Here is a 14,690-nt window from a genome sequence, read left to right as displayed (position 1 = left end):
GGGGCTGGGGACCTGAGCAAGGCAGGAATTGGGATTTTGTCCTTACCCACGCTGGCAGTCTGGAAGTGAGCGGAGAGGAAGAGGGCGGTGAAGCAGACGAAGGCCCTCATGCAGGTGGCCTCCTTCCCGTTGCGCCTGCAGTCCTTGGTGAAGATGTTGATCTTGGGGGGCTCGAAGCGGAGGCTGGCGTTGATCTGCACCACGCTGCGGGACCTGCGGGGTGGGGAGAGGGCACGGGATGGGCTCTGGCTCGGGGTGGGACATCCTGGAGTCTCCCACAGCTCCAGGTTTGCCTTTTTCGCTCTTTTTCCCTCCTTTTTGCAGAACGTTGGGAAGACCGGAGGCGCTCTCCGAGCAGAGCCCAGGGTGACGCATCTCGGCTGGGCACAGCCACCCTCCATCCCAACAGCTTCAAGGGACTATCCAAACATTAATTAATTAATTAATTAATTAGAAAATATTGTTCCAATTAAATCAGAGCAGAAGGAGCCTGGGCAAATCCCCCCAAATGAATTTGGAACTTCTGGAGAGCCATGGATGAAACTCAATGGAGAACCATGGATGAAACTCAATGGAGAGCCATGGATGAAACTCAATGGAGAACCATGGATGAAACTCAATGGAGAGCCATGGATGAAACTCAATGGAGAGCCATGGATGAAACTCAATGGAGAGCCATGGATGAAACTCAATGGAGAGCCAACTCTGGCATCTTTTTAGGGCCCGAGGGTATTGAGATCCCACAGCCCCGTTGGACAGAGGGTGGTTATTCAAGAAAGATGGCTCGGATTGTTGTGAGACCAGTTTTTCCTGGAAAAATTTTGGCATGATTTTTGCAGAGGAAATCGGGAGAGGGCACCCAGGATCCCTGGCTCACCAGAGCACCACGGCGTTCCCCAGCGAGCCCACGGCCAGGTCCACGAGCCCGTCCTCGTTCAGGTCCAGCTGCCCGTGGATGCTGCATCCAAAATACATCAGGCCCGGGGCGAGGTCGGCGGCCGCGATCCGCTGGAAAGGAACGGGAGCAATCCAGGCTGGATTCCAGCAGGAGCATCCCTGCCTGCCAAGGCTTTGCCAGGCTGGCTCCGCCTCGCCGCTGAAAATCCCCCGTGCCAAGAGAGCATGCTAAACACGGCTTTCCAGGGAATTGCTCTTTGGAAAACAGAAAGCGTTTGCTTCAAGTGCAATTTCGCTTTGGAGACACCATCCAAGGTTGCTACTGGATTTACCCTGTATTTAACATTTATCAAAAGTGTAATAAATAAATAAATGTTTAAAAATTATAATTAATACCTCTATAGCAATCCCTTGCAACAAATGCTAAACATTGCCTCTAATTTCAAGCCTCTTTCCCCACTATTCCATGGAATAATTCTGGTTGGAAAAGCCAGCCAAGATTGTGGAGTCCATCCACCCCCTGGCTCTGCCAAGGCCACCACAAAGTGTCCCCAAATGCCACATCCACACATCTTAAATCCCAGCAGGGGTGGGGACTCCACCAGCGCTGCTCCAATGCTTGAATTCCAACCTTTTGTCTTGGATGCCTCCAAAGAGGAGATATCTCGCCGTAATAATTAACAATTAAATCCCAGGTGTGGATTTTTCCTTAAAACAGGGACAAATTATATTTTTCCCACAAAAGATGAGGAAAACCAAGCAGGGGAAAGGCCCACCTGCTTGTACTTCTTCAGGATGGTCTCCTGGAATCCCAGGAAAACGTAAATGGCTCCTTGGTGCTCGTCCTCCAGAGGGGCCCCGACCACCAGGTCGTTGTAGGAGTCCTGGTTGAGGTCGGGAACGGCGGCGATGCAGGAGCCAAAGCGGGAATTCTGGTAACTCTGGAGGTCCACTAGGGCTCCGCTGGGAACAAAGAGGTTCTGCCAGGGAAAAAAAGGAAGGAAGACAATTCCCAGAGCATCAGCAGCAAGGCTGGGAAGAGGAGAAAGCATCAAGTGAACGGTGTGGGGATGTGGGAGGGGTTCCCCAAGGAAGGAGGGGGGAGCATTCCCAGGGATGGGGGATTTTGGAGCACATCCCTGGGGAATGAGGAGCCCTGAGCACCCCCAGAGCCAGCCCCACATCTGCTTTGCACCCTACATAAATAATTCAATAGTAGTAGTAGTAGTAAATAATAGTAATAATAATAGCAATAATAACAATTCCATATTAATAATGTGTTCCATAACAAACACAAATTCCATAATAATAAACATCCCATACTCAAAATAAATTCTATAATAAGTACAAATTTCATTAATAATAAAAATTACTATAATGATAACAATAATAATAATTCCATAAATAATAAGGTGCTTTGGGTGTAGGGATTCCATGCTCCAGGTGGGTTTTATTTGCTCCATAATTCCAACTGGGGGAATTCCTCGACCAGGGAAGCAGCTTCCACAGGGAAGCACCTTTAGGCTCTGGAGGGGGCTCTGATCTCTCGCTGGGGGGGAGCAGGTTTGGAGGATGCCGTGTGGCTGGAGATGGTTTCTCCAGAGGGACATCCACATTCCCACGCGGCAAAGATCCTATTCTATCCCCTCCTCGAGACCCCACTAGGGTACACAGCCTCCATGACGTCACCCAGACGTCCCCGTGATGTCCCCAGGTGTCACTCACCCCGTGCAGGGTGTACACGTAGACCTTGCCCCTCTCCCTGCCCTCGCTGAAGAACATGGGCGCTCCCACCAGCAGCACATCGGTGACGCCGTCGCCGTTCACGTCCAGGGAATTGATCTCACTGCCGTAGTAGGAGCCGATCTGGGGGAGACAGGGCGGGGTGGGAATGGTGCCACCATCCCCCTGGATCCCCTGGATCCACAGGGACATCCCAGCCCTGCCACAGCCACTGTGGATGCTGCCACAGGCGGCTGTCTGGGGTTGGAAGTGGGGGTGTGGGTTGTATCACATCTGTCAGAGCTGGGGCAGTTCTCTGTTTTCATTGGGCAGTTTTCTTTATCTCTCCCACAGCCAATCCTCCCTCCAGGAGATCATGGGCCGTTCATTATTAATTATCTTCTGTTCATGGGCCATTAATTATTAATTATCTTCTGTTCATGGCCTGTGAGTGTCCCTGCACGGCTGATCAAATTCCATCATCCCATGGGGAGATGCTCCGCCCAGAGGGAGGAGCTAAGGATTCCTAACTGGATAGAATCTGAATTTTGGGGCACCAGAGAGATCCTGCTGCCCTGCATTCCCAGGGGAGCAGCTCTTGTTCCCACTCTGTCAGTGGTTTGTTTTCTTTTTTGTACTATTACATTTTTATTTTTATTTTCCCTAGTAAAGAACTGTTATTCCTATTCCCATATATTTGCCTGAGAGCCACTTAATTTCAAAATTATAATAATCTGGGGAGAGGGAGTTTAAATTTTCCATTTCAAAGGAGGCCCCTGCCCTCCTGAGCAGACACCTGTCCCTCCAAACCAGGACACCAGCACATCCATGGCTGTGTGGCGCTGCCGAGCTGCTCCAACTCGGGAAAACCAAGGGAGAGGGTTGATTTTTCCAGGGGGGAAAAGCAGCACAGGCTTCCCAGCCGGAATTACCTGCTCTCCCTTGAGGGCCTGGTGGATGGTGAGGTTCCTGTTGCTGTGCATGGTGAACAGGATGACCTTGCCCGTGTGGTTGAAGCGCGGCGCTCCCGCCACGTAAATGCGCTCGTGCTTGGTGGAGACAACGGAGGAGACGGTGTAACCTGGGAAGGGAGGGACACGGAGTGAGGATTCCCTGCCTGCACCCAGGGCCTGCTTTCCATCAGCCCCCAGCTGCTGACACAGCTCTGGCCGCTTCCCAAAAAGGGAAGCTTAAAAAACCTGGATATTTGCAAAGATGAAATCGCCCAGATGGACCCCAGCGCCTCCGAGCCGCCCGCTCCGGTGCTGTGCTGGGAGATTTGGCACTGCCTGATCCCCACTTCCTGTGCAAATCCTCCTTTTATCAAAGATCAACCAGTTCCTGCAATTCCTGGATTTCTGGCTGTTTTATTTCATGGCTCAATCAAGTTGGACAGACACTCTGAGGTGCTGAGTGTTGGGAAGATGCAGCTCCTGCTGCTCTGGGAACACCAGGCAGGAAAAGCTTTCCTGGTGCTTGATGTCAACATTCCCAGTCCAAGAAAAGCCATGAATCCATCAAAACCATTCCTCCTGATGGAAATAACCCTGCCTAAGCCAGTGACCCCAAGCAATCCCTTTTTCCTACTGGGATCACCCCCTGGGCTGAGGCACTTCCATGGCTGCAGACGGGATTTTGTAGGAATAAAAAGCTGGGGCTGCCAAATCCCGGTTTTCAACCCCAATTCCAGGTTCCTGAACCTCCAGGCTCAGGTTTAAATTCCAATGAAATCCTTAGAAGTGGAACGGGGTGCCCAGAGAAGCTGTGGCAGCCCCATCCCTGGAATGTTCCAATCCCAGGCTGGATGGGGCATGGAGAAACCTGGGATAGGGGAAGGTGGGATGGGATGAGCTTTAAGTTCCTTTCCAACCCAAATCATTCCAGAATTCTGGGATTCTATGGAACTCAAAGCCTGGCCAATCACGAAGCTGAATCACATTCCCTGGGAGCACATCCAGTTGAATTTTTAGTATCTCCAGGGATTTTTGGACCCTTTTCCCTGCTCACCAGCCTTACCTTGTGTCCCTAAAATTGTCCCTCCTGGAGGGATGTTCCTAAACCAACCACCAGCCCTGAGCCCCCCAGGCTGCTCCTCAGCAGGATACACCAGCATTCCTTAATATTCCCAGATTTCTCATTCCAGAGAGCCCAGCTGAGCTCCCACAGGGATTCCCATGGGACACCCACAGCCATCCCAGCTCGGGGGACACTCAGCTGTCACCCCACGGATGATCCACGTGTCCCCATTCCCAGGGAAGAGCCTGGAGGTGCTGATCCCACAGATCCCACAGAATCCCACCTCCCTCCCCGCCACGGGGCAGCCCCATCTCCGAGGAGAGGCTGCATTTCACAACCCAGGCTGATATTTTTATTCCAGAGCTGCACATGGAACGGATTAACCCAGCAGGTATTTCCTGCCTAGGCATGAAATTCCATCGGTGCTTTGAAAGCACTCCAAGGAAAGCCGCGGATCACCCGCCGGCTCGGCTGCTCCTGGATCCAAATCCCATTTGTGCCCCGCTCCAGGGTCGGAGCCGGGCTCTTCCCAGGTGAGGATGCTCCTGTGCTGCATCCCACGGCTCTCCCATGAGGAATACCCCCCATGCTTCCTCTTTTTTCAAGGATAAAATCCCGAATTTCCCCCCGTGTGGCAGCGCGGCCTAGTTCAGCTCTCCCACCTAAGTAGGCCCCGTGGTTTTTCAGCTCCTCTGGGAATTCCTGCAGGTAGGATTCCCGCAGAGGGATGACCTTCCCGCTGCTGGTCTCCTTCAGGACAGCTCCATTCCAGTCGTAGGCTCCCACTGCTCCCAGCAGGATCCCGTCCTGTGGGAATACAGGAGTGGTTTTATGGGATTTCTTCCCAGGTGGAGGCGATTCCATTCCTCTGGTCCCACACACAGACCAAAAACACCTGGAATGCTGGAGGGTTTTAAAACTGCTGGAATGATATTTCTACCCTATTCTTGTTATTTTCAGTGTATTTTAATGTATTTTTTCAATGTGTTTTGTATATTTTTTCCTCCCCAGGAATTCCCAAGAGTTTTTTCCATGGACATCCCAGCACGTCCTTCCCAAGAGGTCGTGGCATCAGGAGGATCTGCTGCAGATCCCAAGGGATGCTCGGGTCACCCAACACCTTCCTTTCCCATGGGATAACCCAGCAGCATTTCCTTATCCTCACGTTAATTATTCAACTCTGTAATTAATGATTTGTCCCAAATCCCAGTCTCCCACCTGCAGCAGGGGATGATAAACAGGACAAGGCAGGAACAAAACAAAAAAATTCCCATATTTTCTCTCTTACTTCCACAACATGGGATGAAAATCCAGTCTGGGACATTTCCAGTCCAAAGGAGATCTCGTTCTTGTTGGTTCCTTAAACAAAAAAAAAGGGAATTTGTGTTAATTGGAGAGTTTTGCTTTCCTGGAACAGCTCTGGGGCCTCCTCTGGAATTGCTCCAGCAGCTCCACATCCTCCTGATGATCCCATTTCTCCCTAAATCCCCCAATTCCACAGCCTTGTGCTGTTAGGGGGTCTGGGAGCTCTGCTGGGCTGCAGCTCCTCCCCTTGCAGAGCTGCAAGATCACCCAAAACTGGGGATTTGGAGGTTTTTGCTTCATAATTCCAACTGGGAGAATTCCTCATCCAGGGCAACTTCCACAGGGAAGTGCCAGGCTGGACAGAGAAAACTGGGAAACTTGTGGGGAGTTTGTGAGCTGGTTGGAGCCAAAATCCCCCAAATTCAAGATGTTTCATTCCCAGTGCGGGCCCTCCATCTTCTGTTCCAATTGTTCATTCCAGGCTGCATTTTTCCTCTGAAATTCGGATAAATTTAGTTTGGGAGGGCGACAAAGTTGTCACAGGAGCTGACATTTAAGACAGAAATATTTCCTGATATTTCATTTCAGCCAATCAGCCCGAAATCCCAACATTATTCCCATAATCTCCTGATGTCTGGCACCCCAGGAAGCTCCTGTGTGTGGGTTTTCCTGTTTACAACCCTGGAATTTGATGGATGAGGGAGACACCGACGCCCAAATTCCCCCCATACCAAATCTCCAAGGTTTTCTATAAAAAGGAAAAATCAAAGCCACCAGAATTCCTCTGGCTGGAACGAGGTGTGTCCTTTGGAAAGGGGATCTCTGCTTCTGATATCCGAGGGAAGCAACAGCTCCAAATAAAGACATTTCCTCAAATCTGAAGATTCTCCAAGCAGGATTTTAGGCTCGGATATTGCGGAAGCCACATAGAAATTCGGGGAAAAAGGGATCAGCAGCACATTCCCAGCCCTGGGAGGTGCCAGGGAGGAGCATCCCTCACCTTCCAGGCTGAAGATCCTCTCTCCCAGGGCATCCACGATGTCCTTGAGGGCCGCCTCGTCGGTGACGTTGAAGAAGTGTTTGTCGTCGGGGTCGCTGGCGATGAACTTGATCTCGTTCAGAAAGGCCTCGGGGTTGATTCCTCTCCTGTTGTAATAACCCAGGACCTGGTTGGGAAGAAAATGCGAGACCCTCATGGAATTGGAATTCCCAGGTGGTTTGGGTGGGGAGGGATCTTGCAGCTCATCCCATTCCATGGGCAGGGACACCTTCCTCTATCCAACCTGCTCCAAGCCCTGTCCAACCTTGGACACCTCCAGGCATGGGGGGTCAGCAGCTCCTCTGGGCCGTTTTCCCAGGATGGATAAAACCATCCCAAAACCACTCGGGCTGTCCACGTGGGAGAAGCCCCTTCCTCAGATCTGACACCACTTTGTGGGAACAAACAGAGGAATTGCTGCAATTCCTCCTGGCAGGACGTTCCTCATGGAATTTGGGGTCCTGCCTGTCCCTGGTCCTGGCACCAGCCCCAGAAGCTGAATCCCAAGCTGAGCATCCCAAGAGCAGCACTTGGAACACTTGGAATGTTCCAGGAGCAGCAGAGATGGGCTCTCCTGGTGCTTTGGGATTGCTGGAGCACACAAGATCTTGGAATGCTCCAGGAGCAGTGGGGATGGACAGGAGCTCTTGGAATGCTCCAGGAGCAGTGGGGATGGACACGAACAGTTGGAATATTCCAGGAGCAGTGGGGATGGGCTCTCCTGGTGCTTTGGGATTGCTGGAGCATGCAAGAAGATCTTGGAATGCTCCAGGAGCAGCAGAGATGGGCTATCCTGGTGCTTTGGGATTACTGGAGCACACAAGAAGATCTTGGAATGCTCCAGGAGCAGTGGGGATGAACAGGAACAGTTGGAATATTTCAGGAGCAGTGGGGATGGGCTGTCCTGGTGCTTTGGGATTCCTGGAGCATGCAAGAAGATCTTGGAATGCTCCAGGAGCAGTGGGGATGGATGGGAGCTCTTGGAATGCTCCAGGAGCAACAGAGAAAGGCTGTTCTGTTGCTTTGGGATTCCTGGAGCACACAAGAAGATCTTGGAATGCTCCAGGAGCAGTGGGGATGGGCTCTCCTGGTGCTTTGGGATTCCTGAAGCACCACCATGATTTCCAGGATTTCCATGATTTCCAGGATTTCCAGAACCCAAAAGTCCCGTCACTCACCGCCACCGCGTATCTGGTGACGTTGTCCCTCTCGCTGTCCTCGATCACCTTCTCCAGGTCTGGGCTGTCGTGGGACTCTCCATCTGTGATGACAATCATTACTCGCTTTGCCCCTTTCCGGCCACCTTTCCGAAACGCTTCCGAGCTGCAAGTGAAGAGATGCCCTGGGCTGCTCAGCCCCGCCAGCTCCGAGGGGCTCCTCCGCCCCACCGAGCCCGACCCGAGGGGTCTCTGGGGCTGCTGCCCCTTGGGGAGCTGCAGGAACCCCCGGGAAATCCTTTGGGATACGGGTTCCCCCACTTTTTGCAGGAAAGAGGCCGTAATTCAGCAAAAATCGGGTGAGGGAATGGATCTTGAGTTGGCCAGCGGAGTTCTGGCCTTGGCCTATGGGGTCTTTCCCTGTGAGGGAAAATTTCTTCAACCCATTATCCACCCCTGCCAAAATCCCACGGTTTTGTCAAATCACATCCCAAATTCCAGCGTATTTATGGAAAAAGGACACTGAGCAGGGATGGGGACTCTGCGTGACACAAATCATTCAGGACCTTGCTCGGATCCGGCCAGGATCCATCTAAAACTTTTCCAAGCTGCCCAGGCCAGTGCTGGAATCGCCATTCCTGCAGGGATTTCCAAACCACATGGATGTGGCACTTGGGACATGGTCAGTGGTGGCCTTGGCAGTGCTGGACTTGATCTTTGACCTCTTTTCCAGCCTAAAATGGCATGATTCCCAGCAGGAATACAAGCGCAGGAGTAAGGATTTGTCCCTTTTGTTGTTTATGAAAAGTAGGGAGATTTATAGGGATTTATAAAGGACAGGGAGGAGGTGGAGCCGTCCTGAGTTCCTGGGGACTTTCCAGAGATTTCCAGGAGAGCTCCAGGTCCTGGGGCTGAATTTGGGGGCTGGGGGCTTCCAGGGTGAGGCCACAATTCCAGACTGCGAACGAGGATGGAGCAATTTTGGGAAACACCACTCCCAAAGCTTCCCCCAAATCACATTTTCCTACAAACCCTGGCCATTCCCCCATTCTTGAGCAGCAAGGAAAACAAAGGGAGAGGGAAGGAGGGGGAAAAACCAGGGGATTTGGGGGTTTTCCTGGGGCTGGGAGGGGTTTTACCGAGCGAACTCGATGCCGTAGGCGGTCCTGGTCTCGGTGCCGCCGCGCTGCTCGATGTGGCTGGCGGCCGCCACCACGTCCTGCACGGACCTGTAGTCGTTCAGGTGGAACTCGTGGACCACGTCCTCTCCGTACTGCACCACTCCCACCTGGGAACGACGGGAATGGCACCAGAAGGGCCGACAGGACCAGGTCCTGCCCACCGCGGGTAAAAATTCTCTACGCTCGTTGTTTTCAGAATTCCACCGCCCGGTTTTTCCTCCATGGGGTTGTTATTAATTCCTAATTTTATGGCTCTCCCCCCCTGCTCTGCTTCCAAGTTTTGAGATGTGCCAGACTGTCCCAGTTTGGACCCGTGGCATCTCCAGATGGGACTGGGATTTTTGGGAAAATCTGGGATGTTCCAGCTTAAATTCCTGCCTAAATCAACCCATGGTTACTGGGAGCAAGAGCATGGAGAGCTCCTTTCCATGTGGTTTCATCCTCCCTGTTCCCATTGGGATGTGGGATCCCTCCATAGCTCACTTAGGGACAATAATGGGAGCGTTTTCTTGCCATGGGATGAGTCAAAAATCCCGATATTTTGACAAATTCCAGCAGCTTGACAGAAAAGGGACATTGGGAATGGCCCTGGGATGACACAAATGGTTCAGGGACTCACCTGGATCTGTCCAGGACCAATGTAAAACTTCTTCAGGATATTTATCAGGAAGTGCTGGACTTCAACCCATGGATAAATGCTGTTGGATCCATCCAGAACGATGATGATGTCCATGTAGGTCTGGCATCCTGCGGAAAATCCAGGGATTTATTAAAAGTCCTCTTGCAAAGGGGCAGATTTATGGCTTCACTTCCAGCCAGGTACTTCCTCTTTGGATTTTTTTGGGGAAAAAAAAATTTGATTTTAATAGTTTGGGAAAGAATCTGGGCTCCAACAAGGTGGGGAGAAGCCACAGGAATCCTCTCTGCTGTGAGAAGATGGGATCACTTCCTAGGAATAACACTCAGCGGCATCATTTGGGATTCAGCTTTGGAATTTGATGCCGTTTAATATCATTCTACACTTCAAAGAGGAGCGGGATCCGGCTCCGCTCCTCCCGCAGAGCCGTTCCTGATCCCTGAGTCATTCCCAGCCCTGCCATGGAAAGCAAGGCGGGCATTTCCTCCCTTCCCATGAAATCCTCGGCAGCCAAAAACCCCAGAGGGGACCCCAGGGCTCGGCTCTGCAGCCGGAGCAGGAAGGATTTAAGAATTTTTTTTCCAGTGGGGAAAATGGCTCAGGATCATCTCAGTCTCGCTGATGTTTTACAGCATTCCTTGGTGATCCTGGATTTCGGAGATTTATCGGCTGCTCCTTCACCCTACAATTTTTAATGGATGAAAGAATCCATGGATTGGAGTCACTCACGGATCACTGGGATCCTCTGTGTGCCTCCATCTCATCCTGGGAATCAAGGAGAGAAGCTGACCCTGCATCCCATTAAATAAACACTTCCTAAAATCCCAATTATCCTTTGCAGCGAGGGCTGGAACATAATGAGGGAAGTGACACTGGGAATTCGATGACGCCTTTACTGCCTGGATCCCAAAAATCTCATTTTTCCAAGCCCCTCTTTATGCCCTGGGAATTTGGTGGTGGGTTCTGCCTTTCCTGCCTTGATCCTCCCAAACCCCATTTTTCCCAGCCCATCTACCCTGGGAATTAACCAACACCAGAGGGGTTTTCTGAACTTGTGGAATCACATCCCATGGGATGAGGAGCTCCCAGGAGCAGGACAGACTTGTGGGAATCCTTCCCAGCTCCAGGAAAGGCAGGAAACTTCACTTCAACCCTCCAAAACAAAATCCCGGCTCCAAATTCCCAAATTCCAACATGTTTAACTCCTGGTCAACGAGGGCTTTGTTTTGTGCAGTCAAAAAGGGATTGGAGATGGGATTGGAGCTGGGATCCAAACAGGGATGGGAGCAGGGATGGGAGCAGGGATGGGAGCCGGGATCCTGGTCCTCACTCTGCAGAGCCGGAGCCACGGTTCTGGAGAAGCGGAAGTTGGAGTTGACGCGGGAACACATTCCCGTGGTGTAGTAGGAGCTGCCACACTCGTGGGACCACAGGGGGCTGCAGGCCTGAAAAATGGTAAAAAAGGCAGGATTTGGTTCAAAGGATCCCTTTTCCGTGGATGTGTGTTATTTTAATTTCATTTTTTTCCACTTAATTTCATTTAATTTTAATTACGTTGAATTTATTTTATTCTATTATATTCTATTATATTTTAATTTTATTTTATTATATTTTATTATATTTTATTTTATTTTATTATATTTTATTATATTTTATTATATTTTATTATATTTTATTATACTTTATTATACTTTATTATCTAAAATATTTTAATTATTATAAATAATTTTAATTTAATTTTAATTATTATAAATTATTTTATTTTATTTTATTATATAAAACACATTCCTGTGGTGTAGTAGGAGCTGCCACACTCGTGGGAGCTGCAGGCCTGAAAAATGGTAAAAAAGGCAGGATTTGGTTCAAAGGATCCCTTTTCCGTGGATGTGCTTTAATTTCATTTTCTTCCACTTAATTTAATTTTAATTACTTTGAATTTATTTTATTCCATTATATCTTATTATATTTTATTATGTTTTTATATTTTATTGTATTTTATTATATTTTATTATATTTCATTATATTTCATTGTATTTTATTATATTTCATTATATTTCATTAAATTTCATCAATAAACCCCTATAAATCTCACTCCACTCCATTAAAAAACCCCACCAAGAGGAACGTCCCAACACCTCCCTGTCCTACCCCACGTTCCTGGCCCACATTCCCGAATTCCCAGCCCACGTTCCCGGGAATGCTGCTCACCAGGAAGCTGCTGTCCCTGGGGTTGGTGGCCAGGCTCAGGCCCAGGCGCATGTTGTCCTTGCGCTCCGACACGTTGGACAGCGTCACCCGCCCTTGGGAGAGAGGCTGGCATCAGGAACACCCCCAGGAAATCCCAAATGCCCCCCGGAATCTCTGGAGGAACTGGGAATTGTGTGCCGGAGAGGAATTTCCCTCAAGGTTTTGGGGGGGTTTTTTGGAAGGTGAGAAAAAAGTTGGGAAAACTGGGGTTTTTTCCTAGATGAACAACCAAGGAAGGAAAATTTTTTTTGGGAATGAGGCTGGAGAGGAGGAAACCCCTTGGAGGGCTCAGCTCCTCATCCTGGATTCCCAGGGAATCCCTGTTTTTTCCAGAAATTGGGAACAGCCCCCGGGGCAGCCCTGTCAGTCCCAAACGGGATTGGTCACTGAGCTGTGTCCCAAATCCTGATCCAACCATTCCTCTGGAAAACTCAGATCCCCGTGAGCCAGAGCTCCCCCTTTGGGAAACAAACTGGGAATCATGGAATCATTTGGGAATTTCAAGCCCATCCACCATCCCAGGGTGCTCCAAGCCCCATCCAACCCAGCCTTGGACACTTCCAGGAATCATGGGGCTTCTCTGGGAATTCCACCTTCCCGGGGTAGGAATCCCTTCCCAATATCCCATTTTCCAGGGATAATTTGGGATGTCTGGGACTGGAACGCCCTACCCAGGTTGAGCTTGGTGCAGTTTCCGTGGTCGTCACTCAGCACTGGACACTTGTAGACGTCTCCGGTTTTCTGCTGCCCGTTGGATTCGTACGGAGCTCCCACCACCAGCCTGCGGGAAACACGGATCCGTCAGCACCGGGACAACGGGAATTCCCTGGGAAAAACCCCCTCAGCCACAATTCCCGGGTTTGGGAGTGGCAGCAGAGGGCCTCAGCTTCAGTGGAAGGAAAGCTTCTCCTTCTCTTCCCTTTGGAGCAGCAAAAAGTCGGGAATGTGACTCTGCCACCTGGAATTATGGAATTCATTCCCATCAGCTGCAAGGAACGGATTCTTGGAGGGGAGGGAGGGATCCAAACCCATCTGGAAGTGCTCCAGGGTGGCACCAAATCCCTCGGAATAGTTATGGATTGTCCCTTCTCTCCACTGCCTACGGAGGAGCCTTTCCACAGGGTCATGGAATGGTTTGGGATGGAAGGAACCTCAGGGATCATCTCATCCCAACACCTTCCGTGGGCAGGGACACCTCCTGCTCCATTCCCAGAACATCTCCACGACATGGATATGGAGACACCTCCCACTCCATTCCCAGAACGTGGATATGGATGCAGGATTCCAGCAGAACCAGAAGGAATAACAAGGAGCTGGTGGAGCGCTTCCAGCAAATCCCACTGCCATCCACAAGGAATTTTTCCCCAGAAAACCCTGAAAAAGGGGATTTGCTCCAAGCTGGGATTGTTATGAACAGCCCTGAGGTGAACATTGGGATCTCCAGTGGTGGGTGAGGGAATTGGGAAGGAATTTTCCCAGGGAAAACCCTGGAAAAGGGAATTCACTCCAAGCTGGGGTTGTTATGAACACTGGGAGATGAACATTGGGATCTCCACTGGAGGGAAGGAATTTTTCCCAGGAAAACCCTGGAAAAGGGAATTCACTCCAAGCTGGGGTTGTTACGGGCGCTGGGAGATGAACATTGGGATCTCCAGTGGAGGGAAGGAATTTTCCCCAGGAAAACCCTGGAGAAGGGAATTTGCCCCGGGCTGGAGTTGCTCCAAACTTTGGGATCTCCAGTGGACATTGGGAATTTTCCTGCTCTCCAAAAGAAGGGAGCTGCTAAATCCCATTCCACAGCAAGGACACCAACTTCCAGCTGGGATATTTTTGGGACACCCACACATTTTTCCCACTTTTTCTTGACCACAGCAACCCAAAAGCAGGAAGAGTGCAGGAGCTAAGGAATCCATCCCTTCATTCCAGGCTATCCCAAAAATCCTCATCGCTATGAGTCGATGGCAATATAATAAATGGGATTTTTTTTAAATTTATTTTTTAGCTTCCCAAAAAAAAATCCTATGGATGCAACCATCCCAGTCTGGATCTCCAGATAAACAGGAGCTCTTTTGTTCCACAGGGCCCTTCCCAGCAGCTGGAAAAGCCACCGGCACAGATGTTCCCTGTTAGACCAGGAATTGTCATTCCTTAAAAATGCTGCCGCTCCAAAGACAAACATCCCATTCTTTTATCCCGAACCGGAATCGCTCCCCCAAAGGAAAAGCTCCTGAATCCAAGGATTCTCATGGAAACACTTCCTGAATTACGGCTTGATGTGGGAATTCACCGCGGGAAAATCATCTCCAGCTGGAGCTGTCCTCAACAGCATCCAGGAAAATCTGGGATTTTTCAGGAATTTGCTCATTTTCCTCAGGCTCTCCCACACTCTCATTTGGTGGAGAGGATGGAAAAGATGGAAAATCAGGAAGGGGAACAGGAAAACCTTGAGGATGAGGAGGAATAAAGGTGGAGGCTCCATGGAAAAGAAG

At 50.3% G+C, this 14,690-nt stretch overlaps 1 protein-coding gene across 3 annotated transcripts in view; it reads right to left on the bottom strand.

Moving 5' to 3' along the window:
• The window catches only part of ITGA11 (integrin subunit alpha 11), a 52,867-nt gene that overhangs the window by 19,026 nt on the left and 19,151 nt on the right, over window positions 1-14,690 (bottom strand). For all 3 annotated transcript variants that reach the window (XM_074549081.1, XM_074549080.1, XM_074549079.1), the window contains 14 exons: window positions 12,873-12,982; window positions 12,163-12,254; window positions 11,285-11,399; window positions 9,937-10,064; window positions 9,276-9,424; window positions 8,158-8,302; window positions 6,941-7,106; window positions 5,924-5,994; window positions 5,298-5,442; window positions 3,552-3,700; window positions 2,623-2,763; window positions 1,674-1,877; window positions 878-1,008; window positions 47-213 (listed from right to left, as the gene is read on the bottom strand). In XM_074549081.1, coding sequence (XP_074405182.1) covers window positions 47-213; window positions 878-1,008; window positions 1,674-1,877; window positions 2,623-2,763; window positions 3,552-3,700; window positions 5,298-5,442; window positions 5,924-5,994; window positions 6,941-7,106; window positions 8,158-8,302; window positions 9,276-9,424; window positions 9,937-10,064; window positions 11,285-11,399; window positions 12,163-12,213 — 1,762 coding nt within the window. In that variant the 5' untranslated portion in view covers window positions 12,214-12,254; window positions 12,873-12,982. The remainder of the gene's footprint in view (window positions 1-46; window positions 214-877; window positions 1,009-1,673; window positions 1,878-2,622; window positions 2,764-3,551; window positions 3,701-5,297; window positions 5,443-5,923; window positions 5,995-6,940; window positions 7,107-8,157; window positions 8,303-9,275; window positions 9,425-9,936; window positions 10,065-11,284; window positions 11,400-12,162; window positions 12,255-12,872; window positions 12,983-14,690) is intronic.

This window comes from Zonotrichia albicollis, chromosome 11, assembly GCF_047830755.1.
Source record: "Zonotrichia albicollis isolate bZonAlb1 chromosome 11, bZonAlb1.hap1, whole genome shotgun sequence".
NCBI lineage: Eukaryota > Metazoa > Chordata > Aves > Passeriformes > Passerellidae > Zonotrichia > Zonotrichia albicollis.
This window is presented reverse-complemented; position numbering and strand designations above follow the sequence as displayed.